The sequence below is a fragment of the Oikopleura dioica genome, chromosome 1, assembly GCF_907165135.1.
Source record: "Oikopleura dioica chromosome 1, OKI2018_I68_1.0, whole genome shotgun sequence".
Classification (NCBI taxonomy): Eukaryota; Metazoa; Chordata; class Appendicularia; order Copelata; family Oikopleuridae; genus Oikopleura; species Oikopleura dioica.
The window spans coordinates 9,919,507-9,947,388 of NC_137291.1; the positions used below are offsets into that span (position 1 = coordinate 9,919,507).

General features: G+C 42.0%; 8 protein-coding genes and 2 non-coding genes across 14 annotated transcripts; 7 read left to right on the forward strand and 3 right to left on the reverse strand.

Moving 5' to 3' along the window:
- The first annotated feature begins 579 nt into the window (after nt 1–579).
- LOC145712393 (uncharacterized) lies at nt 580–6,787 on the forward strand. The gene is given in 9 exon segments (XM_081790090.1): nt 580–5,031; nt 5,034–5,339; nt 5,386–5,624; nt 5,670–5,780; nt 5,826–5,957; nt 6,000–6,140; nt 6,183–6,299; nt 6,345–6,458; nt 6,501–6,787. Coding segments are annotated over 9 exon segments (5,568 nt in total). The 5' UTR covers nt 580–662; the 3' UTR covers nt 6,540–6,787.
- A 94-nt stretch (nt 6,788–6,881) lies between these two features.
- Nucleotides 6,882–11,758, forward strand: LOC145711755 (uncharacterized). 2 transcript variants are annotated; one of them, XM_081789448.1, is made up of 7 exons: nt 6,882–6,945; nt 7,043–10,157; nt 10,200–10,758; nt 10,802–11,130; nt 11,177–11,277; nt 11,324–11,532; nt 11,574–11,758. In XM_081789448.1, exons 1-7 carry the CDS (start codon nt 6,884–6,886, stop codon nt 11,756–11,758), a joined length of 4,560 nt encoding a protein of 1,519 aa, XP_081645574.1. In that variant the 5' UTR covers nt 6,882–6,883. The 2 variants fall into 2 exon arrangements, with proteins under 2 accessions (XP_081645574.1, XP_081645581.1); XM_081789455.1 differs by having other exon boundaries at nt 11,324–11,527; nt 11,574–11,716.
- Nucleotides 11,759–11,854: 96 nt separating this feature from the next.
- Nucleotides 11,855–13,682, forward strand: LOC145711773 (uncharacterized). The gene is made up of 6 exons (XM_081789465.1): nt 11,855–11,963; nt 12,044–13,100; nt 13,144–13,197; nt 13,235–13,320; nt 13,365–13,492; nt 13,544–13,682. The coding sequence occupies exons 1-6, from the start codon at nt 11,950–11,952 to the stop codon at nt 13,561–13,563; spliced, it is 1,359 nt and encodes a 452-aa protein (XP_081645591.1). The 5' UTR covers nt 11,855–11,949; the 3' UTR covers nt 13,564–13,682.
- A 129-nt stretch (nt 13,683–13,811) lies between these two features.
- LOC145712050 (uncharacterized) lies at nt 13,812–15,009 on the forward strand. The gene is made up of 4 exons (XM_081789738.1): nt 13,812–14,064; nt 14,143–14,571; nt 14,610–14,809; nt 14,853–15,009. The coding sequence occupies exons 1-4, from the start codon at nt 13,812–13,814 to the stop codon at nt 14,988–14,990; spliced, it is 1,020 nt and encodes a 339-aa protein (XP_081645864.1). The 3' UTR covers nt 14,991–15,009.
- Nucleotides 15,010–15,113: 104 nt separating this feature from the next.
- LOC145699528 (uncharacterized) lies at nt 15,114–16,806 on the forward strand. Its single transcript, XM_081776802.1, has 6 exons — nt 15,114–15,256; nt 15,337–15,603; nt 15,647–15,784; nt 15,829–16,122; nt 16,167–16,368; nt 16,406–16,806. The coding sequence occupies exons 1-6, from the start codon at nt 15,200–15,202 to the stop codon at nt 16,684–16,686; spliced, it is 1,239 nt and encodes a 412-aa protein (XP_081632928.1). The 5' UTR covers nt 15,114–15,199; the 3' UTR covers nt 16,687–16,806.
- A 55-nt stretch (nt 16,807–16,861) lies between these two features.
- Nucleotides 16,862–16,933, reverse strand: TRNAC-GCA (transfer RNA cysteine (anticodon GCA)). The gene has a single exon. It is a non-coding gene; the product is annotated as a tRNA-Cys (tRNA).
- Nucleotides 16,934–17,061: 128 nt separating this feature from the next.
- On the forward strand, nt 17,062–17,133 carry TRNAC-GCA (transfer RNA cysteine (anticodon GCA)). The gene has a single exon. It is a non-coding gene; the product is annotated as a tRNA-Cys (tRNA).
- Nucleotides 17,134–17,178: 45 nt separating this feature from the next.
- Nucleotides 17,179–20,436, forward strand: LOC145712052 (coiled-coil domain-containing protein 13-like). Its single transcript, XM_081789739.1, has 5 exons — nt 17,179–17,286; nt 17,332–17,589; nt 17,647–17,887; nt 20,122–20,173; nt 20,215–20,436. The coding sequence occupies exons 1-5, from the start codon at nt 17,181–17,183 to the stop codon at nt 20,419–20,421; spliced, it is 864 nt and encodes a 287-aa protein (XP_081645865.1). The 5' UTR covers nt 17,179–17,180; the 3' UTR covers nt 20,422–20,436.
- Nucleotides 17,927–19,390, reverse strand: LOC145701649 (carbohydrate sulfotransferase 11-like). Its single transcript, XM_081778866.1, has 5 exons — nt 19,387–19,390; nt 18,526–18,832; nt 18,368–18,482; nt 18,150–18,300; nt 17,927–18,108 (listed from the first exon to the last, which is right to left on the reverse strand). Exons 1-5 carry the CDS (start codon nt 19,388–19,390, stop codon nt 17,927–17,929), a joined length of 759 nt encoding a protein of 252 aa, XP_081634992.1.
- A 1,016-nt stretch (nt 20,437–21,452) lies between the features above and the next one.
- LOC145710966 (uncharacterized) lies at nt 21,453–26,149 on the reverse strand. Of its 4 annotated transcripts, none has more exons than XM_081788678.1 (7): nt 25,842–26,149; nt 25,532–25,626; nt 25,250–25,354; nt 23,445–23,531; nt 23,069–23,395; nt 22,674–23,022; nt 21,453–22,057 (listed from the first exon to the last, which is right to left on the reverse strand). In XM_081788678.1, the coding sequence occupies exons 1-7, from the start codon at nt 25,963–25,965 to the stop codon at nt 21,594–21,596; spliced, it is 1,551 nt and encodes a 516-aa protein (XP_081644804.1). In that variant the 5' UTR covers nt 25,966–26,149; the 3' UTR covers nt 21,453–21,593. The 4 variants fall into 4 exon arrangements, with proteins under 4 accessions (XP_081644804.1, XP_081644803.1, XP_081644806.1 ...); XM_081788677.1 differs by having other exon boundaries at nt 25,526–25,626; XM_081788680.1 differs by lacking the exon at nt 23,445–23,531.
- Nucleotides 26,150–27,882: the final 1,733 nt, after the last annotated feature.

A 27,882-nucleotide genomic window follows, 5' to 3' on the forward strand; every position in this document is an offset into this window, starting at 1 on the left:
GCTCAGCTGGTCAATTCGCCTAAGACGCGCTTTTTTTACGGTTGGATTCTTATAACTTTTGATAGAGCTAACCAAATCTGAAGTTTTTGGGATCAAAATGATTCTCTCGAAAAACTTTAATTTTCCAATGCATTAGATTTTGAAAATTAAGTACCAATTTTCCGGAAATGATTTCAGGTACTCCAAAATATTTTAAGATCGGGACGAAACTAGTACCAAAAAGATCGCCAGAAAATTTCATGAAGAATGATACCCAACTTGCTTCTTTTCGAACATGTCCTTACAAAATAGACGGTAATCGGATTTCAGTACTTTTGGGTATCTTGAGCTACTGATAAAATGCTCAAAAAGATAGATTATAGTCTGGTAATAGTATCAATCTTCATGAAATTTTCTGGCGATCTTTTTGGTACTAGTTTCACCCCGATCGAACAACATTTAGGGGTACCTAAAATCACTTCCGGAAAATTGGTACCTAATTTTCGAAATCTAATGCACTGGAAAATTTTTATTTTTAGAGAGGAGCATTTTGAGCCCAAAAACTCCAGGTTTGGTTAACTCTATCAAAAGTTATAAAATCCAACCGTAAAAAAAGCGCGTCTAAGTCTGAGATAAAATCCGAGCTGATCGAAAAGTTCTACAACGAAAAGTCAAAGGATGAAATGAAAGGCAACAGAGGATTGAATAGACCGATGGTCTGGGGAGTCGACTGGTCCGACAAAGAAGTCGCTGCTGAAATAGCTTCCTATGCCTGCAGCGTTGGATGCACCCCCGAAGTCCTCGAAATTCTCTGGTCAGGCTATCCTCTGATAAAAGAAACGAGTATGAAACAACTCCTTCTTGAGCGAGTCTACGTTGCGCTTGAAAATGGTCATATTGGAACAGCGAATTTCCTCGTAGAAACCGCCTCTGTTACGAAAGGCTGTGGTATTAATTTCTCCGAGCTTCAGTTGAGCTCGCTTCGACAAACGAAAGACAAGAACCACGCCTTCAACGTAAATATGAATATGGCCCAGGTCCGAAAGAAGGAACCAACGAATATGCGCATCACGGCCATGCACACAGCCGCTTCTAATCCCAACGGAGGATTCATCAGCCGAATGCTTTCAAGCGTCCCAGATGCCTGTTCAAATCAGGACGAACGAGGTCGAAAACCAATTCACTACGCTGCTACAGCTACCACTGGTGAATGTCTGAAAACACTCTTCCAGGATAAAAGTCGATTTCACAACATTGATGATGGCGATAAAGACGGTATTACACCATTGATGCTTGCTTCAAAGCTCGGCCGATTGAACAACTCTAGCGTTATCATCGAAAAAGCTGCGAAACTCAAGCTCAACGTCAACAACTTCGTCAACCGTGGAGACAACAACAACTACTCTCCTATCCACTACGCCGCCGAAAATGGCCATCAGCTTCAAGTTGAGATGCTCTTGTCAAACAATGCCGATGCAAACAAACACCTATCGATCAAAAAGCAACGACTGACTCCGCTCATGCTCGCTGCTCGAGCTGGACATCAAGACGTTGTCAAGGCGCTCATTAGTCACGGCGGAAAGATTGAGAAGCGAGACTCGCTCGAGCGAACTGCACTCATGCATGCTGCCGCCAATGGTCACTACCCACTCGTCGCGCTCTTGCTCAACAAAGGAGCTGATCCAAATTTGTCCGATGTCGCTGGAAACACAGCTTTGCATTACGCCGCTGCTTATGGCTGGTATCACATTGTACAGCTTCTTCTCCAAGGATCAGCTAATTCCGATATCGTGAACAATGAGCGACTTTCCCCACTTGCTGTTGCTCTTCTCAAGAGAAAAGATGATATTGCCAAGTTGTTGTTCAACCAGGGAGCTGATGCTAATGTGACAGATGATAAGAAACAGACACTTCTCATCGGACTCGTTGGCCATCTCCCTGACGATGGCGTTCTCGAACGAATCAACTATATTTTGCAACACTTCACTTCAAGCATGGATCATCAGGACATACACGGCTACACTGTGCTGCACCATCTCGCAACAATCAAAACCGACAAGACTGATGCTCTTCTCGAAGCAGCGAAACTGTTCACTTCACACGGCTGTGATGTCAACATTCGTGATTTCAACCATCGCTCGTGCTTGTTCCACGCTGCCAAAGCTCAGAACATCGAACTCTTGCAGATGTTCATCAAGAACTCTTCCGGTAAATGTCCAGATGTCGCTGCTGTCGACGAGAAAGGCGAGAACTTCATGCACATTATGGTGCGAATGTGGACCAAGCCACAAACTGTGGAGATAATAAAAAGTCTCGCTGTTGCTAGTCCCCAGCAAATCAGCGAGCTTTGCAATCAGAAATCTAAGAGTGGATACACTCCTCTTCTGCTTGCTTGCAAGCTCATTTCTGCCGATCCAGAAATCAAGAAAGCGACCGTAAGCGAGTACGCAGCAGAGCTGATTGAAACTCTCATCACAACTGGCAAGTCTGATCCTTCTGCTACAGTCGCCAAAGCAAAGTCGTCGAAGCTAGCTCACAAAGAAGAAGATACAACTGCAGCGCACTATTTAGCAGCCGGTAAATCCGTTCAAGTTCTTCGAGTCCTTCTCGAGCACAAGCCACGTCTTGAGTGTACCGATAAAACCGGAGCGACACCTCTGATTCATGCTCTCCGGAATTCGGATTCAGCCAATGTCATTGCGCTCCTCAATGCTGGCGCGTCCGTCAATTTTGTTCCAACTTCTGGCAAGGACTTTTCTTTCAACATGGCTCCTCTTCTTTTCGCTTGCAAGATCCATGGACCGGAGAAGAACCTGATGCAAGCACTCAAGCTGATGTTCGAAAAAATCTCTGATGTCAACTCTGTTCCTTCTTGCCCGGAAACTGGACTGACTCCTCTCATGCTCGCATGTACTTATTCTCAGGACACTGAACTCGTAAGGCTTTTGCTCTCGAAGAACGCAAGTGTAAATGCTACAGATAAGCAAAATCGAACGGCTCTTCATCACGCTGTCTTATCTACCGAAATCCGCAAGCACGTGTCTGAGATAATCGAAATTCTCCTCGATGCGGGTGCTTCTACAAGTGCTGAAGATCAAGATGGCAAGACTCCACTTCATATGGCATTCCAGGCCGGTCATGATCCGATGCCAATGATTACGCTTCTAATCGAAAAGATGGACGACGTTGAGATCGACAGTGGAGACAACAACAAACGAACTGCCCTTCACCTCGCCGCTGAAACTGGGGCAATCTGCTGTATCACCACTTTGGCCAAACGAAATGCCAATCTTAACGCTCGAGACAAAGATGGAAACAGCCCTCTTGCGCTCGCTATCAAAAACGAGCACGAAGCAGCCACCGCCATGCTCTTACAACTCGGATCAAACTTGAAGGTCAACATCGTTTATGTCCCAAAATCTGATGTCACAGAAAATGAAACGCAATTCTGGACCAATAGAAAGCCAGCTCCAGTTGCGGTAATTGAGTCGAAACCAGCAATTCAAGTTGTTATTGATCACAAATGGTTAAACATCATGACTTGGATGCTCTCTTCCATTCTTGATGGCGGAGCAGAAGCCATGGAAACTGATAACGCCGAAGATGTCACATTCATCAACATTATCGAAGCCGCTGCAGTTGTCGGTGATTTCGAAACGTTCAAAGTTCTTGTGAGACAGCAGAAGAACAACGGAGACTTCAAGAAAGCCAACAAGTCCAGTCAAAACCTCCTGCACATTTTGGCCATCTATTCGTTCGGTCAATGCCCAGCCCAAATCAAAGCCATCGCCGATCTGTTGATCGAGAAAGGCGTCAGTGTTGATGATGCGGATAAGTTCGGTATCACCCCTCTCCACTACGCAGCTTACAACAAATCTGCCTCTCTTGTCGAGACTATCATGAGAACTCCAAACAGTTCCGCGCTCCTTGAAGCATTCGACGACGGCTGCAGAACGCCAACTCTCGCACTTTTCTGGAACGAGAACTTGAACGATTCTGAATCAGTTCGTATTCTCAACGAATTCATCGGATCGATGGGTGATATGTCTGGTGACATTTTGACGCCTCTCACGTCAATGCCGACTAATGAAGCATATGAAAAGGTTGATGCTAATGGACGAATCGAATTCTACCAGAACCCGCCAAAGGACTCCTATCTTCAAATGACACCACTCCACAGAGCAATGTTTGCTGATGCTTCATTGATCATCGATAAACTTCTCTCAATCGAAGTTGATATCAACTTGCAGTCGTTAGACTGTCAATCAAAGACACCAGTCATGATTGCCGTGGAGCGAAACAACATCTCGGCTGTCAGAAGACTTTTGGAATGCACCAAGCATCCGCTTTTATTCTCATGCACTGATGACAACTGCAGAACAGTTCTCCATCATCTCTGTCGACAAAGCGGTTCTGGATGGGGCTATTGGGAGAACACAGACATCCTCAAACTTCTTCTTGAGCGAAATAACTCACCATCTGACCAGGACGTCGATGGAAAGACGGCGCTCGACTACGCACTCGAGGGTGGAAGTGGAAAACTTGCTGAAGTCATACAAGACGTTCTAAATGTACCTGAAGGCTCTCGAAAGAAACCAAAGGCAATTGGTGTAAAGCTCGACAAAACTACAAAGTCTTCATTCAAAAACGTTGACTATAAGACAGATTCTGCTTCGATCGTCGACAAGATAATGATTGACGAATCAGAAACGAAGAAAGCTCATCCGGAAGTCGACGGACTTTCGGAAATGGCCGATTGGGGACAGATCATTGAAGATCTGACCACAGGTCTTCATGGAGATGTCCTTCTGGCAAAGGTCGAGGCAAAGCCTGACGGATCTGCTGTTGAGTCGTTCACTAGAATGCAAATTATCGGCCACAAATTAAGTCGCCAGTGGGTTCTCTTCACCCGAACCGGTGATGCTGGGGAAGAAGGTGAGCGAAAGATCACTCCTTTCCAAGTCCCTGAGAACGCCATCCGCGAGTTTATGAAACAGTACAAGATCAAAACTGGTAACGATTGGACCAATCTGCCAGAGTTCCGACGATGCACCAAAAGTTTGCTCTCGTTCCTTTCGAACTCTGCGCTCGCGCACCAGCTACTGATCTCGAATTCGACCTTGCAACTGACGCAGTGTCCAATCTCGCTGAGCCTGTGCAAGAAATGTTCCTTGAATTGACAAATATCCAATTCTTGAAAGCCGTCGCGCAGAAATCAACACTCTTGGACTCGACTATCATGCCTTTTGGCCGATTAAACAAGGAAAATCTCTTGGGAGCACTCGAAAAACTCTTTGATGCGAAAGATATTGCTCTGGCAATGCAGGAAACTCTCCACCCTGTTGGCCATAATCAAATTGGTAAGACAAATTTTGATGTCCTTTTGGTCTCTAAAGCAAGTATTAGATACAAACAGACTCCAGTGGTTCCTTGAGCAGTCCATGAACGTCACTTTCGAGTTCCAAAAGCTTATCCCTCAGCCTGGCGCTCTTCTCGACAGAATCAGGATCATATCAGATCTTAACAAGATCGAGGAGCTCATTCAGCTCACACGAGGACTTCTGAAGCTGGAATTCGCCAACCAGTTGCTTCTGGGAGCTCAGTACAGAATAAACGACGGAAATCCAATTGATTATATTTATGAGGTGATTAATTGTTTTCGATTTACTGAAGATTTATTGAATCTTTAGGCGCTGGACTGTGTGATCGTCCCGCTTGAGCGTAAATCTGCCGAAACTCGTGCAATTTTGAGCTTGATCGAAAACTCTGGTTCGAACTCAAGAATTCATCACATTTTCAAGGTAAAATCAACGAACTCGTAGCACTTTCTATTTAAACTCTATCAGTGTGAACGCGGCGAGGATGTCGAATCTATTGCTTCTAGCAATATTGACAGCCACAGACTTCTTTGGCTCCCTGCATCCTTGTCCGATATTTTCCATACTCTTGGAAAAGGAGTTGTCTCTCCTCAGCGAAAAGTAAGCCAGTTACCTCCCCGTGTTTCTTAGTTTCGTCTTCAGACCCCCGCAAAACCACCAACTCGCTATCGAAGAGACAAGGATCTTCCGGAAGACGAGCCTTGCCATGTCTTTTACGAAATGTTCAACGATATCAACGCGGCCCAGTTCTCAAATGAATGCAAATATGCATTCCTTTGCCAGGTAACGAAGAGATGAATATCCCGTGTTAACAAATTTTGCCAGGTTGCAATGGGAAAGAACCAAAAGGTCGGTGGTTCCATTCCAAAATCTCGTCCTTCAATGGATCACGATTCATTTACCGTCGAAGGTCGTGATTGCTTTGCCGCTGACGGCAAAGAGGTAAATTTCCAGGGTCAAGATCTTGTTTACTAAATTCGTTTATAGCTTGTTACTCCACAAGGCGCAAAGCTATCCCTCGGACAACGAGTTCAAGTCGACCAGGATCCATCAAAATACCCAAGCAACAGGGTTGTTATTTATGAATCCGAGCCGCAACAGGTAAACCACCATTTAATTTATTCGAGAATAAACATTTTTCAGGTTGCCGTCCGCTACCTTGTCCGATTCTCCGACGCGTGAAATCGACGCCGAATAACACAATATCTAATATGAACCTAAAAGTTCTCATTAATTCACAAAGCTGCCAAAAACTCTCTCCTATCATCCCCGAAACGCACAACTTCCCCCGTCTAGTAGAATTTCCCCCTTCTTTGTTTTTTCATCATCGTTCATTCATGCGTTCAACTTATTCTCCCAAAAAGCAACCAAGCACTGCGATAATTATTAAGGACTTGCTACATGTACCAAAAGCAACTGTCAAATCGAAATTAGGAAAATAAAAACTGTAAATAAAATCACTAGCTCAGGGCTAGATAAAAACGAAAAGTGGCTGATTGAAACTGAATTTATTTTGTTCAGCCAAAATGGCTGCCTCGGTCATCGATGAGGACTTCAAACGGACGATGAAAGAGCGGAAGGAGTATTGGCAGGGATAGAGATTAATTTATAGCAGGCTGAGTTTAGAATCTCAACTTGAGATGTTTTTATTGGTAGTTTAATTGCAGCTCTGAATCCTCGAAAAGGGAACCTATTGAAAAAGGGTTGAAAGATCTCGAAGATGCTTTCAAAGAGGCGGGTTTCGGAGATGCAGAACCACATTTCAAGCGGTTGACATATTATCTCGACAAATGCAAGGATACGTCCGACTTTGAATACCACTGGAGTGAGCTGAAGAATACGGTAGAAAAGCCAGCAGTGCAGAAGTTCCAAGTTATCGGAGACCAAGCCGTTGTTGATTTTATTGAAAAGAATCCGGACTATTTCGATGATTTTAAAGAAGTTGTCATTGAACCTCCGAGGAAGAAGCAGAGAGGTCGCCCGGCAAGATTCAAAAGTGGACAAGATACAAAAACTGACCATGCGCTAGAATTCGCCAACGAACTCCTCAAGAACGAGCGACAAAAAGAAGCTGTTTTCTCAAATGAACGAGGCACACTTAATAAACCATATTTAATGGCAGTTACGAGGGGAAAAAGAGACCGCCTACCGCAGTTCTATGTGAATATCGATGGACTTATTCGCGCCATACGAGTTGACCATATTAATCTAAGTGGAGCTTTTATGGCGAAATGTTGTGGATTCATGGGTCCAAGCAAATGCAAAGCCCGACACAAAATTCAAATAACTAACAAAAATCTTTATCACATGATTGAAGCTGGAGATGCTGGTCGAGAACGCTTTGCCCTGAAAGAAAATGCACCCCAGCTGTTCGACCGCTCGTCATATGAGATGGTTCCCCACGATTCTATTACCGGTGTTTCTAATCTAAGTCCTCTCTGTGAACACACATGTGACGAAGTTAGTATCGAAGAAGTTATAGCAAAGCTGAAGAAAAAGGGCCATATCGATGAGAGTGAAACACTCGAGTCATTGACAAAAAATGACAATTCTTCGATAGCGGCACTGGGCGATTCTTCAGATACTGATTCTGTGATGGAAATCGATGATTTCTGCGATGAACCAAGACGAGATAGTTCAAACGAGGACAATATTGTTGTGGAAGGTGTTTTATCAAACGAGCGAGGGACTTTGAATCTACCACACTTGGTTGCTGTTTCAAAAGGGAAGAAAGGTAGACTACCGAAATTCTTTCTGAACATTGATGGAGATATTCGCTCTGTGCGACCTGATAAGATGAACTCTACTGGAGGATTTATGACAATCTGCTCTGGAGCAAGTGGTCCCATCAAATGTAGAACTCGTCATAAAATTCAAATCAAGGATAAAAGTCTTTTCGACATCGTCAAATGCGAAGGTTCTGATCGAGAAAGAACTGCCATAAAAGAGGATGCACCAAGCCTATACGATCGTTCTTCATATGAAATTATTCCGTACGATTCTTTAGGAGGTGTTCCTAATATAGCCACCCTTTGTGAACACACGTGTGAGAAGATTCACCTAGAAGAGGTTATTGCATTACTGAGGAGAAATGGTCAACTGGATAAGAGCGAAGAAGACGATCGAAATTCCCTTTCTAACTCTGCTCTCACCAATAAAATCTCCAACGAGCGAGGATCGTCGAGTCTTCCGCATTTAGTCGCTGTTGTTAAAGGTAAACAATTGCCGAAATTCTATGTGAACATCGATGGAAAAATTCGAGCAGTGCGCCCACAAGAAATTAATTCAAGTGGAATGATGATAATAAAATGCAGTGGCCACAAATGCAAAGGCCGGCATAGATTTCAAGTCGTCGACAAGTCTACTATCCGACCTGCAAAGCGTAAAGGCTGTAGGGACCGTTATGTTTTTAATGAAGATGCGCAAAATCGTTTTGACCGCTCTTCATATGAAGTCATTTACCACGATTCGGGTCACGAACATACATGTGAGACAAGTTCTGTTGAGGAAATCATTGCAGCTCTAAAGATGGTTAATCGGGACGAAAATCAAAAACTTGAGTCATTGACGAAAAACGAAAATCCCAATTGTCTAAAGGAACGCAATTACTCGGCTTCAGAAATCTCTACTGATCCAGAGCCGATGGATCACGAGGAAAATATGCCGGTTGAACGACAAAGGAATCAGTCAAAAGAAGATGATCTTGTTGTGGAAGGTGTCGGTCAAGTAAGCCTCCCTCATTTGATTGCTGTTGCCCCTGGTAAAATCGTTCAAACGCGGCCGAAATTTTACGTCAACATTTGTAATACCTTTTACGAAATGCACCAGGAAACGCTTAATTTGGATGGTGGTGTAACGCTTGTCTGTAAGAAAAGGGACTGTAGTGCCAAATCTAAACTTCGGATTCTTGATGAGACTATGATTGCCAAGGAACCTGGCAAACGAGCACCAACATTTGTCGAGGGCTGCCCGAATGTTTTCAATAGAAATTTTTACGAATTCGAAAGATTCGATAAAACCCAAGCTCACACATGTGTTGGCGAAGATTTGAGTTACGAAGAGATTCGTTTCAAGCTGAGTAACGTGCGTGTTATCACTCCTCCGAAGCGACTTATGATTGAAAATGGAGATCCAAACGCAAAACCATCGACAGAAATCCTATCAATCGAGTCAGGAAAGTGCATGGGTTGCTGTAGAACATTCTCTTCTTCCGACCTTCTCATCGAGCATATTCTCAAGTCTCATCGATGCTCAGATACGTATGTCCTTACATACGCGACTCACTGTTTCATTTGCTTGAAAGAACACAAAGCATTACGGACGCATTTTCGAGATACTATCAATGGCGGTTCTGAGATTTCTACTGCCATGAAAAACTTGCATATCGACATGTACGAAGTCTACTCTGGCGAACCTTGGCAAAGTAAACTCGTCAACCGAGTAGAAATTCTTCCGAGTAAGCTACGACGATCAGTTCTTGGAAATTCTTTGAATGAAGACAAGATTTTTGAGCAAAGCACGAAGGGATTTACCTGCTACACGATCGAATCAGGGCAATGTAGCTCCTGTCACGATAATTGCGATTCTTGGGAAGGACTTCTTGCTCATTTGGAGGACCAGCGATATTACTTATGCCGGGAATACTACCTCACCAAAGAATATTGCTTCATCTGTAGCAAATTCTACTCCAAAGTTAGCCAGCATTTCAATGATGTAAAGCGCGGAAAGGGAGGGAATTTCGCTGGGAAGCAAACTCTCGACATTCACAATGCTTTTCTGGAGCGATTTATTATCCCTTGGGTATAAACCTACTCTTTGTTATTGAGACTAACTTATTTTTAGAAAACAAAATCAAGAATCCCTAAAAATCTCTTTGCCGCAAATTCATCGATAGCAGACCAGGATTCTAGTGTAGTAAAAGTCTCCAGAGGCCATGAAATCGTGATTCCAAGCGAATACCATCCTATTGTTTCTGGCAAATGCTCCAACTGCAACGTTCAATTTGAAAACTGGAAAAATCTGATTGCTCATATAAGAGGAAAGCAGGATTGCAAGGATTACCATGTTCGCAAATATATCACATTCTGCTTTATTTGTGCGCGACCTTTCAAGCAGATAAAAAGTCATATCAATGACTGCTTGAGTGGAAAAGTTATGACATCTCCTGACGAAAGGAAAATGCACGAGCTGATAAAACCGATTTATATTCCTAATCCAAAGCCATTCCCAAAGTCAAAGAAACAAGAGAGACGAACTAAACCTCGTAAAGCTGATCCTGAAAACTCTTCAGATGAAGACGAGTCTTTCAAAACCGGAAAGATACGAAACAGAAGACAGAAAAAGACGAGGAAACTTCTTGGGAATTATAACCCGAAAGATATGATTGAGCAAGTTATCGAAGGTACTCCGTCTTTTTTTTATTTTCTATACAAAGTTTAATATAGGAGATGGTACTTCAATGGTTCCGCATCTAACTGCCATCACCATCGGTATGAAGCGCTCTCCAAGATATTATGTGACTATATCTGGGAAACTTCGAGTTCTTCGGTGCAGATCATTTTCTCATCAAAAAGAAACCTTCCGAATGCAATGTGTCGGCTGCAGTTCCGTTTACCACAGCATGGAAGTCATCGACAAGTCACTTATTCTTCATCAAGGGACGAAAAATGCGACGATTGATATGAGCAATCCGAAAATATTCGATGTCAACTCATATGCGATGCTTCCATCTGAAACAAATGAACATGGATGCTCGGTTTCCATCACAAAAGCGGTAATTATCATGCGGTAGTTGAATCTCGATAATTTTTTATTCGTAGATGATTCGAGGAATCCAGCGCGGGGAGATAGAACCAAGTAACCTTCACGCCACCAGAGATGTCGACACGAGAGATATACCTGCTGCTCCAGTTGAAAAACGGTTCGATGATCATTTCTGAGATCCCTTTTTAAAGTTTAAATCTTAGGACTACTCCTAAAAGAGCCTCTACAAAACAGTCACATCATGAGTCCGGTGACTCCGACGAAATGGAGATCGATGATGGCGAGGATTCGCAAGAAGAAACAACTATCAGCGACGAAGAATCGGACGGCTTAGACGAAGAGAGTGAGCCGGACTCTGATGAACTCATGGACAGTACTGAATACTCAGCGACGGAATCTCCGATAAAGTCTGGTAAGAAGTAATCAATGACTTTATCTTACCCTTGATTTTAGCTGAATCTTCCAGAATTGATGTAGACGAAAATATGTCCGATGAAGCGGAGGATGAACCAGTCACTAGTACCGAAGGCAATGAACCACAGAAAACTGTAAATACTCAAGATAAATCCGAAAAAGAGATCTCATTTCATCTTGATACCTCCTCAGAAACCAACAATCCTGACAATTCGTCTCTGTAATCACATTTTTTGAATCTAAACACCTCGATACGTCTGGCAGACTCTAGTACCTGCTTTTTTGTCTCGAGAACAAGTAGTGAAAAGCTCATATTTTCTCTAGAGCTTCCTTTTTTCGAACTCTTCTTTTAGTAGTCCTTCCCAGAGTTACTGAATTCTCGAGAGAAAAAGCCGGTACTAAAGTGTGTTTAACCATGGAAAATCGAAGGTACTGTAACTCGCCAAAAAACACTCGTCGAATCGATTTTCTTCAAAACAAATCAACGCCTAAATTTCTATTTATTTCAGCAAAAATGACTATGATCTCGACGATCTTGATGAGGAGTTTCGGCTGTTGATAGCTAACGACAAAAAAGTATGGATCAAGATCCTGGACTTAGTGACCAAGCTCGCCACGAACGATCCGGGCTTAATGCGCTTGAAGACTATGTTACCTAAAGTTCAAAATTGTGACACCTACCTCACCTATTGGAACATCATCAAAACGAAGAGTATTCAGAAATCTCTTCCTGCCATCGAAGGCCCTGATGAGACGATCACAGAAACGACCGCAGCGGAAAGTGATATAGAAGTAATTCAAACCGGAGAAGAAGAGCAGGAGGAGAACGCGACCGTTTCGATTCAAGAAATGTCAGACTTGTCCGATGCTCTTTCTCCTGAAGCACTTGCTCAGACAGCGGCCTTGCGTGCGCTCTACGCTCAAAGCGCGAAGAAACGATCAAGTACTGCATTGTCCTCTTCTGAACAATTGTCGCCACCATCATTTTACGTACCGCCGAAGAAACGTTTCATTGAAGTGACTCGAAATTCACCGAATAAACGAGTTACCCGACAGAATCTGCAAGAGAATACGCAGCACACTGGAATAACTCCTTTTACTCATGAAATATTGATGACTGAGGCAGACAAAAGCTTTACGAGGAACCTCCTTGGTCCTGGTTCCGCTGCAGAAAACTTAGCTCCTGCCCCAGTAGAGCCGACAATTTTGGAGGAAGTCGACGAAGACATTCAAGTCGTTTCCGAATTCGTCAACAAGCGCGGAACAGATCAATTTCCTTTCCTGGTGGCTATTCTTCTCAACGGCAACAACCCTAGATTCTGCGTAAATGTCGACGGCTACTTGCGAAGCTGCCGACCGTGTCATATCAACATGTCAAAGATGGAACTTCTTATCTTCTGCACTCGCGGTCGCGAAGGAGTGCAGTGCCGGGGAAAACACAAGTTGAGAGTCAAACACAAAGAAATGGTGCTCAAAGAGAAGGATTTTTCAAAACGATATCCTCGAAACAAACTCCGCTTGAACATTGAAAGGCCGGATCTCATCTATGATACGAAGAACTACGAGGTTGTTTCATACGTATTATCCTCACTCCTTACTCTTACTTTAGGTCGTTCCTTACTTTTCATCCCAACATACATGCGAGCATCCGATCTCTTTCAAGGTAACTATTCATTGTTTTCACTTTTTAAAGTTTTCAGAGCATCAAAGCTGTGAAGGATGGACAAATTACGATTAAAGAGCTGCTTCCAACAAGCCGCAAGCACATAGAAAAAGAGATGATGTTGTAAGTTTCTGTTCTTGAATGAACTTATTCAAATTATCCTCTAGCCCATGCAAGACTGAAATCATCGATTCGTCGTACCCTCTTCCTCCTCCAGTAACGAGGCCACCCGTCGACAATCGCTGCCGTCCATCGAACCTCCCTGTTATTCCATTCGACGAACATCCGCATCCAGGTGGGCAAGAAATCAAGAAATCGGGGGAAATACTGACTGTTAAAATTGAAGTCACTGAGGACTGCCAGTAAGACCAGCTGCGAAAAAACAATGGAACTGCCTTAAAATTATTTAATTATTTTTCTTTGCACTTTTACTGCCATAGTGCTCACTTTATTTATGTTCCTTCATTTAATAAAAATTAGAATCAAAGTTATCTCATCAGCCAACCTTGTATCATTGATAGCAGGAATCTTGCCTGGAGTGCCAAAATATATCGGATCTTTTTATCAAAATCAAATAATTGCCGGCGATTTTTCTCAATTTTCGCAGGTTCGAAATGAGACTTTTATCCCTTCTTCCATTTTCATTTGCACAGAAACTTTCGCTCTTGAACGAAGTCGCTTACAAGTGGGTGCAGGAGAATGAAATCAAGACACTGATTTTCTTCGAGAGAGACAAAGATTGCTATCATTGCGAGAGCGCGTTGAAGGAAATTAAAAAAGTGGCAGAAAAGGTGGACTTTGAAAAGGTTGCCTTTCATCGAATCAATTGCGATGATCAGCCGGGCATTTGCGAGGCAGAGGCTATTCGTAGATTTCCAACAGGAAAGGATTAATTAAATAAAGCCCCGTTAGAAAATTAGAAAGGATATTTCGATCTCTAATAAGTCCGCTACTACGAGGACGGAGAACATCTTCGAGACTACTCTCAGCCCATCCTTGAAAATACCCTGGCGAACTGGCTAGTCAAAATCGTCGATTACATCCCGCTCCCCATCAGATCCGAGCGAGATCTCAACGATCTCAAAGAAATCTCCAAGCTTCCTCTGGCAATCGCTTTCTTCGACGAAACGCAAAAAGAAGAAATGACAGCGTTTACGCGAGTTGGAAATCGTTTTACAAACACATTTGAATTCGTCAAGGCGGACTTTGTTTCAGAAGAATATTTGGGTTACTACGGAAAGATTTTGGTGATCAAGGGAGAGGAAAAGATCGTGTACGATGAAGACAGCTTCGATCAAAAGCAGATGAACAGATGGTTCCAGGACATTTCGGTGAATTCCGGCTGCCCTACTATCTCTCCTAACACTCTTCACTGTAAGAATTTTCATTTCTCTATTGTCTTATATTTTTAGCGTATAAAAAGCCACTGATTATCGCTTTGATTAGTCAGGAACGATTCAAGGTGGAAAAGAAGTACTGGTGCAATAGAATTCAGTCTGTCACTGGAAACTTCCCGACTTTCAAATTCGCGATCGCTGATGTAATGGACTTTGCAGGGAAACCAGGAATGCGCAACGGGGAGATTGGTGGAGCAAGTTGGGATACGTCAAAGGTAAGCTTTGTTTTGAACTCTTCCATTTCTTGAAAAATTCTAGCCCCATTTGGTGATCATGGACGAACACGAACGAGTCTACCCGATGCGCGAAGAGTACGACAACTTTAACATCCGCCGCTTTCTCACTTACTACGAAGATAACAAGCTGGAACCATTTGTCTCTCATTCAGAGCTCTAGAATTAAATATTTAATAAATGGCAAGTTGCTGTTCTCTCTTTTGTTCATTCAAGCGTGTTAAAAATAGGGAGCGCGTTGACCAGAGGTTCTGGTTGGCGGGCTTTCTACCGCGCCCAATGGTGGCGCTGAGATATTTGGACGGGCACGGGTAATCGGTGGTGGTGCTACTTTGAGTAATTGTAGAGAGAAGCCCGAAGTGATTTTGAAAAATGGGGATATTTTCTTTATTAGTCTTTAATATCGTGGTTTCAGCGGTCAAAGATAAGGTAGGTTTTCTAGTCTTTATTATTAGATTGTATTTATTTACAGTGATTGTTGCAGTAAATAATTACCTTCTTTATTTCAGACTCTGGATAAGCCCCGGTTAAAATCATATTTCCTGCCTGAAGTAGACCAATACATTGACTGGTGGAAAATCACTGACCAAAATTTCGACCAAAGAATACTCGAATCAGTGGATCCATGGATCGTCGTCATTGCGCCGGAGCATCAGATCCCCGTCGCTTGGAAAGAATACGCGATGAAATACAGAGGACTAGTCTTCTTCGGAAAGTTTTTTGACAAATGGGGCGAGAATTTGGAAGAAAGATTCGGCTACGAGGGCAAACCTAAAGTAAGTTTTCTTCTGAGTTTTGAGATAAATATTCAATTTTCAGGCCTTGGTGTATCCTTGGACAAGAGAGGCAAAAAAGAAAGGACCCGTGATTACTGACGACTTTTCTGTTGCGATCGAAAAAGCGGTTGAAAGCCTCCCCGTCAAGAATCTTCAACGACTGACCTTCGATACAACCATTGTAAGCTCCTTCCTTTCTTTCCTTACTTTTACTGTTTCTCTAAGGAAGACCCTTCTAATATTGACGCTTTTCTAACAAACTCCCTCTACGGGGAAGAAAAGAAGCCCCGATTCCCTGTGATCTTCTTGCTTTACGACAAAGAAGTCGAAGGAATTCCAGCCATTGCGCGATCAATTTCCCATTACTTCAGCGACTCGTTCAAATTCGCATTCATAAAGTTTGAGCAACTCGTAGACTTGCGAAAAGTCTTTCCAGAGTATTACCCAACTGAGATGATCGATGAATTTCCGGATATTCTCGTTCCTTTGGGGAAAGAACCAGCTGATGATGCTGAAGAGGTAGGATAACTGTTAATTCTGATGGTTGATTGATCATTTTTCAGGAGGACTTTGAGCTGACATTTTCGGTGGTGCGAATGTCCAAGCAAAAATTCGGTAGTTCTTCGAAATTTAACGACGTCACTGGCTTCTTATTCTGGGTAAACGAGCAATTCCGCGAATCCCTTCCCGGTCGAGATCCAAACGAACACATGGATCAGACGACAATGGGGCCCATCAGAAACAAGCTCTGGAAAAGACTTGAAAGTAAGTTCTGCCAAATCGACAAAATATGATTTTTTAGTAATTAAACCGGCTGTGATGAAGGCGCAAAAAGAAAATGATGTCATGAGAGCAGCAAAACGCTTTGAAAAGCTAAACGAAGCTGCAACCAAAATGGTCGAAGAGAATAAAAAAGAAGTTGAGCGGCTGAAAAAAGAGCTCGAAGACTCTGAAGAAAAGCTCAAGGAAACCGAGGCTAAACTCGAAGAATCACAATCAAAGATCGAGGAAACCGAAGCAAAGCTTGAAAATGACGGGGCTAATGAGTCTTCTGATCCGCCTGAGAAGAGAGACGAGCTCTAGAATTTACGCATGCTCTTATCAAATTAATTAGACTGATAAAACTTCTATTTCTGCTATATTAGACTTTAAAACTTGAACCTTGCCAAGGTCCAATAAACTCAATTCAGCAACAAAATAAAAAAATCCAAGTTGAAATTAAAAAATCATCCTCTTTTATGAAAATTTTGAAAAAGTAAGGGGACACCCGGGTTTGAACCGGGGACCTCTCGATCTGCAGTCGAATGCTCTACCACTGAGCTATATCCCCACTGGTGATGCCAGGGAGTTTTGGTTATTTGAATTAAATTTCACCGCTTGAGCCGGTTTATTGTGGCAACAGATCCGGTTTTGCCGGGCAATCAAATCAAATATCCGAATTGGAGTGGCTTCCTCAGTGGGGATATAGCTCAGTGGTAGAGCATTCGACTGCAGATCGAGAGGTCCCCGGTTCAAACCCGGGTGTCCCCTTACTTTTTTCATTTTCGAGTTTGCTCAACTTTAGTTTTTAGAAGAGAATGGAAGGGGGCTTGGACCTGAATAATGTGCAGGAATTACAGTCGGAATTGAGTCGGTTGTATCGAGCACTAGAAGAGAGCGATCATGATATCAGAAAATACAGGGGTACTCATTTCTAACTTCACTTTCTTTATAACGATTTTCTTACAGAGGAAAACAAGTCTCTCCGCGAAGAAAAGCAACTGTACCTCAGTTCAGCGAAGGCAGCCGATTCTGGCGACGCTGGACAATCGGCAAAAAAGATCATTGAGCTCAGCAAGAAAGTCCGTAACATAACAGCTGAAATGGAAAGCGCAAAGACAAAGGTCAGAAACTCGGAGAAAGAGAATCGAGAGCTGAAGGCGAAAAATGACCTTTTGGCGGCAAAACTGAAGCAAAATAATATGGACTCTAATGTGTCAGGAAACGGTTGAATCTTCGTACTTTCTTCCTTGTTTTCTAGCGCAATTTTTAACCGATTTGAAGACAGTGCGAGCGCATTTTCCCTACAGAACTTGTCAAAAAGATATGAAGCAGAGCTGCGAGAAAAAGCAAGGAGAGAAAAGGAACTGCAAACTCAAATTGAACAACTTCAACTGGAGATCAAGTCTCAGAAGAAAATACTTGAGCAAGAGCTTGGCGAGAACTTTACTTCAGCTTCTTCCCTGTTGAATGGGAACTGGAAAGGTCGACAGAATCAGATTATGGCCCTGCAAAGTCGAATCAAAGGGATGGTTCAATTTTTTTAACTTTATTTGGTAATTTCCTATTGAATGTCGATGAGATAATGAGGGATGTCGTATCCGAAGAGGTCAAAATCGGGCTTGTAGGTTTCGTAAATCTTCTCGAGCCAGTGTCGACCGAGTCCTTTGTAGTATCGGATGATCATCGAGTGATCTGTAGTCCGATTCTTCGTTGGGTACTCCGCTAGATGACTAACTTTCATATCTTAAAAGATTTTAACCTCCGTCTATTTAGAAGTGTTTCACCTTCAAGAACAAACTGCGAATCCTCATTGACCGTTTCTAACTTTCCGATGAAATCCCAATCAAATGAGCAAATGCCACAAAGATCAACATATCTCTTCCAATGCCGGATTCGCGATCCTCCTGCAGCAAGGTCTACTCTTTTTGTCAAATACTTTTCTTGAGTTCACCTTGGTTTTTTCGATAGATTTCTTTCATATTTTGTTGAACTCTTTCTTGACAAAAGCATGAAAGCCTTCTTTGTCGAGATCCATGAACTCATCAGCGTCGTGATCTTTTACTTTTCCGGGGATTTGGAAAGGCAGATTTCTTAGGAAATCGTATTGAACCTTGTCTCTATGAATTTTTTACTCAAGAGGACGTTTTCTCGAAGGATTACCTGTAAGCCGATAAGATTCGTTCAAGCGGATGACGGACAAAAATAAATTTGTAAAAGCTATCCACCATTTTTAGCCTTTCTTCTGCCGGCCATTCTGTAATGTATTTGTAGCCCTCTTCTCCGTAGTGACCGTGAGGCCCTTTTATGTCATCGAACGCTAGTTTTCCGAAGGTATTCGGTTGGATAAGCTGAAGCATCGTTCGCTTCCAATTTGTGCAGCCAACTTTCGGGAGCTCGCAGTAAAGTACCTTGTTGTTTTCATCAACGACAAAGCGCACGTCAGGGCTTGACCCATTTCTCCAACTATCTTTTTCGGTTTTATTAAATCTATGTCTACAAGAAAAAAATCCTTTTTAAAACACATTCCTTGGACAGAAAATTCGGGTTTGAACTCTTCCGTTTGGCACAACTCGCGTAATCGTATCTTTCTAGCTTCGTACTCGCTTTCCCAGTCTAGATTCTCATACGGCTCATAATTTGAATCACCGGAGGATTCATCGTCTGTTTCTAGCGCCAAAAGACTTGAAGGATAGGCGAATTTTTTGCTACTTAAGGCGTTTTCCAATTTTGACCACTTTAATAAGCCTTTATTTATAAGTTCTTTCGTTTTATATTTCTGAGCATGGCTGTTGATTTTGAGTCCTTTGGTTTTACCCGGCAATTTTTTTCGGGCAACCCGCAGATTTTTTAGCGGGTTACTCGCACGGAGAGTCTTTTCACGGGCTACCCGCGCTACTTGACTTATCCTTTCCGCCGAGTAGCTCGCGATTACCCGCAACCCTTTTTCTCTAGCCAATCAGACGAGCTAATTTTTTTCTTTCTACTCAAAATTTACGCGAGTAACTCGCGATTATCCTTTACCCATTTACTCGATTTACTCGCGCGGGTCTCCGCCCGAGTAACCCGTAGAAAAATCTGCGGGTTGCCCGGAAAAAAATGCCGGGTAAAACCAAAGGACTCAAAATCAACAGCCATGTTTCTGAGATTAAAAGGCTTTCCTGAGAGTTACAGACTGTTTTGTAAAGATCTCTTGAGTACTTTTTTGAAAATCAAAATCTCTGATACTAAAATGGAAAACGTTCTCTTGATTTTCTTTTTTCACACACGTCCACCTTTGAATAAATTGCAGAGCTCAAGAAAAATCCCAAAAGAGTAAAAATTATAATTGTAAGCGTACTCGTTTTTCTCGGTGTTGAAATATAGATTTCCATTTTATTTTATAAGAAGAATGTTTTGAAGCAGAGAAGAGGATTATGAGTACCGCATGGTGCTGCCTCGGGCTTGAAAAATAATCTTTGTCCGGGTTAAGCCTTCGCGGAGTATGAAAGTCATAATAATTCAGCATGTGTCTATGTCGAATGTCTTCTTCTGATTTTCTTCATTCAGTGTAGAAAAATGCATTCATCAAAAATATTTATAAAATCATTTTGATAAAAGACCTTTTCTAAAACGTTTCATTTTAAAATGGTGATGCTGGTGGGTCGTCGATTGCCTATTTATGCGAGCGTCCATCAATGACAGATGAAACTTCTCTTTTCATCAGTTAATATCGCAACAGAAAATCTGTTCTCTGTTACAAAATTGAACCAGCTGGTCAGAACTTGAAAGATCAAAAAGTCAACAAAGCGCAGTTCCGGGGCAGCTGAAGGTAATCCAAATCGTTTGCAAGTTTCCTTACGTTTGAATTAGGAATTGACGAAACTGCACAAAGAAACAGTGGAAAAGCACAAGGCTGAAATAAGCAGTAAAGATGACCAAATCAAAGATCTGACGCAAAAAGTTCAACAAGTAAAAGTTCGATGCCAAACTCTTACGAATCACCAGCGAGTTTTGAAAGAACACTCTTTAGGGAAGGTTCGAAAAAGTCTCAAAAAGATTTCACTTGGACAATTTTAACCTGAAAAAGCACTAGAAGAAAAGACAAAACATGACGACGAACTAATTGAGGCTCTTTCCCAGCGAATCAAACAAATTCCAGCAGCTGTTCATTCGGACGAGATTCCAAAAGGCCCAACTGTCAAGCTTGAGAGCAAAGAAACTTTGACCGAGATCAAAAATTTGAAAGAAAAAATCAACATTTTGGAGCAAACTGTCGCTAGAAAAGAAGAGCAAATTGATCAGCTTCACGGAGCTTGCGAGGTATTTTCCTTCTTGAACTAAAATTTTAACCATTTTTGAAAGACATTGAGGAATGAAAATGAAAACTTGCAGAAATCAATTGTCAGCGGAGAGGTAGAAGTCAAGCGAAATATAGAGCGCGATAGTTTGGATCTTGAAGCTCACGATACAGCCAGTAACGTTCAAATTCAAACCCTCGAGCGAGAGAAAGCTCTTGCTCAAGAACACCTCGACGAGTGCCGTAAAGAGCTATCATCATTTATCGAGCGTTTTGATAGGTAAAAATGACCCGAAAGGATAAACTTCTGATTTTTAATTAGAACATCCTCTGACGAACTCCTGGCGGATGATTTACGAAGCCTTCGAGCGGTTCTTCAAGCTCAAATTCAAGGTCGCTCAAAAGATACGAAGCGTTTTCAACAACTTCTTGAGCAAAATCGACTCGCCTTTTTAGAAGCCATTCAACTCCTGCAGAAATAATCATTCTTTTTGTTCTTGCTTGTTTTCCTTTTTTATTTTTCTATGCAATAAATTGCTATTTTTATATGAAACTGGAAGCCTCATTCCTAACAGAGTTAAACTGCTCCGATTCGCCAGTAAAGACAAAAAGCTAGCGCATGTCTCAAGCGTCAGAGTAAAAGGCCAACGCGGATTTTTTTCGAAACACGCGATTGCAAAAAATCTTAAAAGCTCACTTGCTAACCTTTCCTCAAAATTCCTAAACCTTTCCCGAATTCTCCTGACATTTTGCTATGTACCGTTGTTACTCGTACTAGAATCAACGAAGAGGCGCATTTTCTGGCAAATATTTTATTTATTGAATAGGTTTTTATATTTACATTGCGATGTGGTGTGGTTTAAAGGATATAATAAGTTTAATTATGAACACTGGCAAGTTTTTTATATAAAATGGAAGATCATTCAGCCAGCATTTTAATTTAGAATAGCGCCTAGGATTCTTGGCTGATGACAGACTGGGGAACGGGAGTAAGAGCATTTTGATCCTCCTTTGGGAGGTCTGTTTGCTGTTCTTCGGGAGCAGGAGGAGCTTGTTCGAGAGGAGGGTTGGTTGCTTCTGGCTGTTGCTGCTGTTTGGGGATTTCGGGCGAAGAGGTTTCTTCCTGCATCTGAATTGGTGGAGCCTCTTGATAGGTGATTGTTGGCATGTGCTGTTCTGAAACGACTGGTGGGACTTGGTGCTCTTCATGGGCCAGATGATCTTCCTGGTGCGCGTAGAGCTGGCCCCACTTTTGCTCGTGAAGAACATCTCCGTTGGGCTGGCTGATCAAGGGCTGCATGACGACCCCTTGCTGGGTGTACTGAGCAGGAGCGGATCGCCACATTGCATTTTGCTGGTGCTCGGTAGTCATGACGTAGACATAGCCAGTGTTTGGATCGTGAAATTGACCAGTTACTAAAAAAGCGTTTGAAATTCAAAATCTTGGAAGACAAGGATCAATGTATTTTATGACGTCTTTCATGATTGCGCGCTTCTTCCCCGATCCCGGCGTTTGATCTTTACAAGAACTTCAGAAAGGCAGTGATTAGTGACTAAGTCCCAAAATGTAAATCACGTGTACCAGCGACACACTAATGGAACAAGGGTTTATTCTTGACGCGCGATCGTAAAACGACATAGCCCGGGCTATAACCATGAATTTTATAATTATTACTGCCTCCAAAGAAGAGATAATCAAAATTTGGACAGCAGCTAAGCGCCAAAGGTCATCGAGGAAATAATGATGATCGCGCAATTTCACCGGATTGAGCAAGTTTTTACGATTTTCTGACAAGAGGTCGGGACAAGGTGTCAATTTTCTATCAGGAATAAGGTGGACACTGGCTGATCCCTAATTTAGACAGGTTTATGGCTCTCAACGGGTGGGGAGCCAGGCGCGCCTTGCGGAAGAGGAAAGTGACGCGCGAGTACCTAGCTTTCCATCACTTTTGGCAGCTCTGATATTTTTAAGCTACGGGCGGGGAAAGCACGGTGACGGGTATCTACAGTGTAAAAATGAACCCGAACTCACCATTGTTAGAAACTTGAACAGCAGGTTGAATATCCACAACATCCATCGCCTCACTGGTTTGTCCGATTTCATCTTGGTAGTTTTCTCCGTCCATCGTAGAAGGGCTATTTCCATGTTCCATTTGCTCAGCAGAATCCATCTGGTGACGATCCCGAGTTCTCGGAGAATGTCCTCGTTGACGCAGTCGCTTTTCTTTCATTCTCCTGTTCTGGAACCATATTTTAACTTGACGATCTGTTAAGGTCAGGCGGCGGCTGATTTCCTGTCGCTGTTCTCGAGTTACGAACTCGGTTCGACGGAATTCGGTTTCGAGCTCTTGGATTTGAAGTTTTGTGTAAGGTCGTCGTTTCTGTTTAAAAAAAAGTTAGAGATCTTTTTGAGCGATGTATCATTACCTTTCGTCCTACTCTTGGTGTGCCAGTTTCTTCCATGTCTTCCATGGTCGAGTTCGGATTCGGACTCATGAATCGTCCAGCGTTATCAATGCTTTTCGGAGCTCCCTCGCTACCATCAGACTTTGTGATGATACCGATGTTGGTCGCACTCGCTTGACTGGTGGCAGAAACTCGAGGAGTTTGAATATCTTGACTGATGTTTTCCGTCTTCACGGAAATTGGCGAGACTCGCTGTTGCTCTTCATAGGTAGTTTGCGGGACATAGACGTATCCACCGTTGTTATAAACATTTGGAGCATCGTAGAGGGCCAAGGTACTGTGGCCTTCCTAAATAAGACCGTAAACAAGAGGAAAAAGAAGGAGATAAGGTTAGTACCGTGTGTTTAGAAGCTGTAGAATGTGCAGTAGCATTGTTTTGATTTCGGTCTGGGCGGCTGTACGGCAAGAAGTAACGGTCAAAATTCTAAAGACGAATTTTAGACCAATGCAAATGGTTAGGAGGTGATTTTTTTACAGTTAAAGATTTCCGTTTCATCTTTCCGCCCTAAATTGCCTTCTTGGGAAAAAGTGCGTTTTACGAAGACCGTGAAATACGGTAGCGGTGCGTCTTAAAACCGGATGGTTATAAAAACCTGTGGCCGGATTCTAGCGCGTCTAATAAAACTTATAAAAGTTTCTCTAAAGCTTTCAGCGCAAATTGGAGAGAGAAACCGATGGGTATTGTAAATCGTAAAAAATGCGTAGCTTGATCAAGGGCAGATTCGAGATAAGCCGATTTTATGATTGATAAGACATAATATCCGGCCGAGTCCGACTCACGACAAGCCTCAGTAAATTTAAGGGGGAGGTCGTCGAGAAATTTTTTTTCACCTTTTTAAAATTTTGATTATATTTTTGGATTCCTCGATAAAAAAGGAGTATTTTTGGTCCCTAGCTTTTTCTCAATTTGTTAACTTTTTAATGTAAAATTTTCGATTTTAAGTCCCGAAACTGAAATTTCTTGAAAATAATTGGTTGGTGATTTCGTCCAAAAACTATCTGAAACTGATTATCATGCACAAGGCATTGTTTTAAAATGATTTCTGACTAATCATTTAAAAAAAAATCCGAGTCTTTGTGATTTTCGCACAAATTTCCATGAAAAATCGGCAAAAATGTATATTTTGACGAAAATCGAATATTTTTAATCAATAAGAAAAATTTTTTTATGAAAGTACTCCTTAATTTTTTGATCGCCGGTTAATTTTTAAGGGTCTAAACTATTTATAAATTATATTTGATGAAGAAAAAAAAACTCGGTTTTCGAGATTTTTTGGTCAAGAGACACCCCCACTTCAACCCTAATTTTTGAAAAATTTTTCAAAATTTTTTTTTTTTTGCTTTTCGCCGGTTAATTTTTCAAACCCTTTTCTTTCAATCCGAAAAGTCAGAATTTTCCTATCTAATCGGGTTTCTCCGCATTTTTGGTCACGGAAATCCCGATTCTCGTCGACCTCCCCCTTAAAATTAACCGGCGATCACAAAATTAGGGGTAACTTTCATAAAAATTTTTTTCTTATTGATTAAAAATATTCGATTTTCGTCAAAATCGACATTTTTAGCCATTTTTTCATGGAAATTTCTACAAAAATTACAAAGACTAGGATTTTTTAAGAATAATTAGTCAGAAATCATTTTAAAACAATCCTTAGTGCATAATAATCAGTTTCAGATAGTTTTTGGACGAAATCACCAACTAATAATTTTCAAGAAATTTCAAGTTCGAGACTTAAAATCGAAAATTTCACATTAAAAAGTTAACAAATTGAGAAAAAGCTAGAGACCAAAAATACTCCTTTTTTATCGAGGAATCCAAAAATATAATCAAAATTTTGAAAAGGCGTAAAAAATTTCTCGACGACCTCCCCCTTAAGTAAGAGGACAGGGTAAGCTTTTCGCGGACAGGATAAACCCTGTTCTACCAGAAATATTCATTTCGACGTTTCCTATGAGAATCGGTAACCCAGAGGTTTAGCAATAAATAATTCTGACTTTTGGGCAGATCAACGCAGCAATTATTCCCTTTGGTGATTGTTTAGCAATTAGTGAGCCGCGTACAGTGCAGGGAGTGCTCTGACTAGTCTTTTGTGTCTGTGCGCGGATATGATTCGTTGAACTCTAGAATTTTTTTGTCAAACTTACCGCATCTTGGTGAGTATATTCAACTCCTTCAGCAGATGTGAACTCTACAGCGGTTGGGCGATCGACGGGCTGGAGCGTCACATATCCACCGTTTTCTGTGTCGTACTGTAAAAACATGATTATTTCAGGCAAGTTCTCTGCAAATTTGGCAATTTTCGAATCAAGCTTTGATTTTAAAATTCACTCGAATCTTGAAAATCAAGAAAAATTGCATCGGAAAATGCCGGTTGACAAATTTCGCATCTCGAAATCAAGGAAGACTACAAGTTTTCTTACACTCACATATCGTCCATTGGAATTCACAAAGCCGATGCTCGGGAAGACGGTAGACTGGATCGCAGACGGGGCCTGGTGCGCTTCTGTTTGAATGCTCTGTCCTGAAGAAAAACTCTTTAGTTCTGGTGTTCATTGCCTCTTTTTTCCTCTGGCTGTGAATGAGGCTCTTTTGATCTGTAAAGCGTTTTTCCAAGTTATTTTTTTATGATTTTGATGATCGTAAAGCTCATAAATTTACAAACGATAAAAATTGCGATAAAAATATCCGTAAATATCTTCAACGACTTTGAGCACGGCTCACAAGCTCGCTATCTACCTGTTTGCATGTGATTCCCTTGGAGAGAGTAATGCGATGCATAAACTCGCTCGTCGTAGCCGCCCGTGACCGGGGTATGGCCTCCCCCAGCGTTGGGGTACTGGGCGATCTGGGGCGAATCCATGGTAAGGAACGAAATCGTGGAGGGTGTTCTATCTCTAGGCTCTGGAATGATGGGTGTTGCCTCGGAGGGAGGACTTAGGTTGAACGAAAAATGATTGGAAAGCGGCGAGAATGCGTTCAAAAGTCGAGAGCCGTCGGCGGGACGCCGGCCGACAGGGGGCGCCACCGTCCGGTAGCCCTTCGATCCTGGGACCAATCCAGAGGACGCATCTAGCTCCCTCCCTTTCGGCAGCATCAAAAACCGATAGCACTGATAAGGGCCTCTCTATGTTAATCAATCTACGCAAGGGCAATATAATTAGGGCACACGTGATAATACGCAGGGATAATTGCCCTACTAGTAGTAAATATCAGACGTCGTAAGAAACGGATTTCCCTTTTGAATACCAAAGTAGTAAATTCGCACAAAGGTTGTAAATGTATTTTTATCTCGAAATGGGCGTTTGATGAGGGGATGAAGTCTAGGTCATTGTTGGTCAGAGTCTGCCAAGAAGAAAAAGAAGCCATAAGTGTAATATTTTTCTTTACCATTTATATAAAATGAATACCAACAGAAATGGATTATTTTATAGATCAAAAAAATAATGTAGAGAACTCGGTGATCTTATCGTTTTAAGCTTTCTTATCCCTCATATTTTGGGTTTTCTTGGGTAAAAAGTTTTTACTAAAAATTGAGGCAGAAGGAAGAAGAAGATCAAAGAATTCCCTCCTTCCTGATGATAGACAGTCGCGACTGACACCTAAGTTTTGAAAGCCATGTTAAAGATTAAAACCGTAAATTATCCCTTCTGAGAAGATCCGCCAAAGATCATGCTTTTATGATCCGCCAAGTTGGCTTAACTTTTATGATTTCAAAAGGGTAACAGTGATTATATAATAACGCACAGCCTGGCGACTTATTTATAAATTCTAGCGCTTCCGCAGAGGAAATAATTGATCAAGAAGTTGATTCAAGCAGACTCTATCAAGCAGAATAAGGAATTAATTCTGGATTGGCGTGGCTCCGTCTTGGGCGTTTGTCAAAAATTCAACCGTCGATTGATCAAAATTTCGTGGCCCAGCGAAAAGAAGTAGACTTAGACGAGAATAGAAAGATGTATGAGGCTGAGATAAGCCCGAAAGATCAAAATATATTCCCAGCTGAGCTTCAAGGGCAAAATTAACCGAATATGAAGACCGGAAACAAGTCCGATCAGAAGAAGGAAAGGACAATAAAAACTGGTGGAAAATTATGATGGAGATCATAAATTCCAAATACGGTGCAATCCGACCGCAATAAATCAGGCTCATTATCATTTACTCCGGGGCTAGAATTTTCTCAGGCAAAAGACGAGCTTCTATTTTAAAAAATGAGGAAGACACTTCAGCTAACCTCTTTCATTTGTTATGAAACTTCATTCATTGCAGAGTTTTTAGTCTAAATCTGAGACGATCAAGCTTTTCGAATGCAAAATCTGAGCAAGGAGGCTATGAATAACTTCTTAGCCACATGTTATTCGGCCCGTTTCTTGACAGGCGGGGAACCACTGGCTCAGAAAAGTTAACCTTTTGCGAGCAGTTTTCATTTTTTTCGTGAGCGCGCGCGTTGCCGATTTTTACGAGTTTTTCACTACTTCGTAAGTAGCTCATCCGATGCCGCTCGTAAATCTCCGTCGGTAGCACAACGCGATGCGCAGAAAAAGTCGAAAATAACTCGCCCCTTCACCAGCTCCCAAGCACAGGTGCACCTGATTTAATGACTACCTACCTCTAGGTTTATGAATCTCATTTTTTCGCCAAGCTACGAAATCCACTCGATGACTAGTAGTATCTTCTACAAAATTCCTAAAGTCTCTATCTTCTGAATCTCTCGACGAAAAAGCAAAATTATCCTGAGCTGCGACATGATGAAAAATGAGGAGAGTGTGGAGCTGGGTGT

Excerpts from the sequence above, each read along its gene's own strand:
- LOC145711755 (XM_081789448.1), top strand. The coding sequence starts at position 6,884 with ATGGCTGCCTCGGTCATCGATGAGGACTTCAAACGGACGATGAAAGAG. Across the intron at positions 11,131-11,176 it reads CGGTTTCCATCACAAAAGCG|ATGATTCGAGGAATCCAGCG; the intron begins GTAATTATCATG and ends TTTTATTCGTAG. Across the intron at positions 11,278-11,323 it reads GCTGCTCCAGTTGAAAAACG|GACTACTCCTAAAAGAGCCT; the intron begins GTTCGATGATCA and ends TTTAAATCTTAG.
- LOC145710966 (XM_081788677.1), bottom strand. The coding sequence starts at position 25,965 with ATGGATTCGCCCCAGATCGCCCAGTACCCCAACGCTGGGGGAGGCCAT. Across the intron at positions 25,627-25,841 it reads AGGGAATCACATGCAAACAG|GACAGAGCATTCAAACAGAA; the intron begins GTAGATAGCGAG and ends GTTTTTCTTCAG. Across the intron at positions 23,396-23,444 it reads CTACAGCTTCTAAACACACG|GAAGGCCACAGTACCTTGGC; the intron begins GTACTAACCTTA and ends GGTCTTATTTAG.
- LOC145711773 (XM_081789465.1), top strand. Across the intron at positions 13,198-13,234 it reads AGCATCCGATCTCTTTCAAG|AGCATCAAAGCTGTGAAGGA; the intron begins GTAACTATTCAT and ends TAAAGTTTTCAG. Across the intron at positions 13,493-13,543 it reads CGACGAACATCCGCATCCAG|TCACTGAGGACTGCCAGTAA; the intron begins GTGGGCAAGAAA and ends TTAAAATTGAAG.
- LOC145712052 (XM_081789739.1), top strand. The coding sequence starts at position 17,181 with ATGGAAGGGGGCTTGGACCTGAATAATGTGCAGGAATTACAGTCGGAA. Across the intron at positions 17,287-17,331 it reads TGATATCAGAAAATACAGGG|AGGAAAACAAGTCTCTCCGC; the intron begins GTACTCATTTCT and ends ATTTTCTTACAG. Across the intron at positions 17,590-17,646 it reads CTCTAATGTGTCAGGAAACG|ACAGTGCGAGCGCATTTTCC; the intron begins GTTGAATCTTCG and ends ACCGATTTGAAG.
- LOC145712050 (XM_081789738.1), top strand. The coding sequence starts at position 13,812 with ATGAGACTTTTATCCCTTCTTCCATTTTCATTTGCACAGAAACTTTCG. Across the intron at positions 14,065-14,142 it reads TTGCGAGGCAGAGGCTATTC|TCCGCTACTACGAGGACGGA; the intron begins GTAGATTTCCAA and ends ATCTCTAATAAG. Across the intron at positions 14,572-14,609 it reads CTCTCCTAACACTCTTCACT|CGTATAAAAAGCCACTGATT; the intron begins GTAAGAATTTTC and ends TTATATTTTTAG.
- LOC145699528 (XM_081776802.1), top strand. The coding sequence starts at position 15,200 with ATGGGGATATTTTCTTTATTAGTCTTTAATATCGTGGTTTCAGCGGTC. Across the intron at positions 15,604-15,646 it reads GCTACGAGGGCAAACCTAAA|GCCTTGGTGTATCCTTGGAC; the intron begins GTAAGTTTTCTT and ends TTCAATTTTCAG. Across the intron at positions 15,785-15,828 it reads TGACCTTCGATACAACCATT|GAAGACCCTTCTAATATTGA; the intron begins GTAAGCTCCTTC and ends TGTTTCTCTAAG.
- LOC145701649 (XM_081778866.1), bottom strand. Across the intron at positions 18,301-18,367 it reads AAGAAGGCTTTCATGCTTTT|TATTTGACAAAAAGAGTAGA; the intron begins GTCAAGAAAGAG and ends ACTCAAGAAAAG. Across the intron at positions 18,109-18,149 it reads TTCGCAGTTTGTTCTTGAAG|ATATGAAAGTTAGTCATCTA; the intron begins GTGAAACACTTC and ends AAATCTTTTAAG.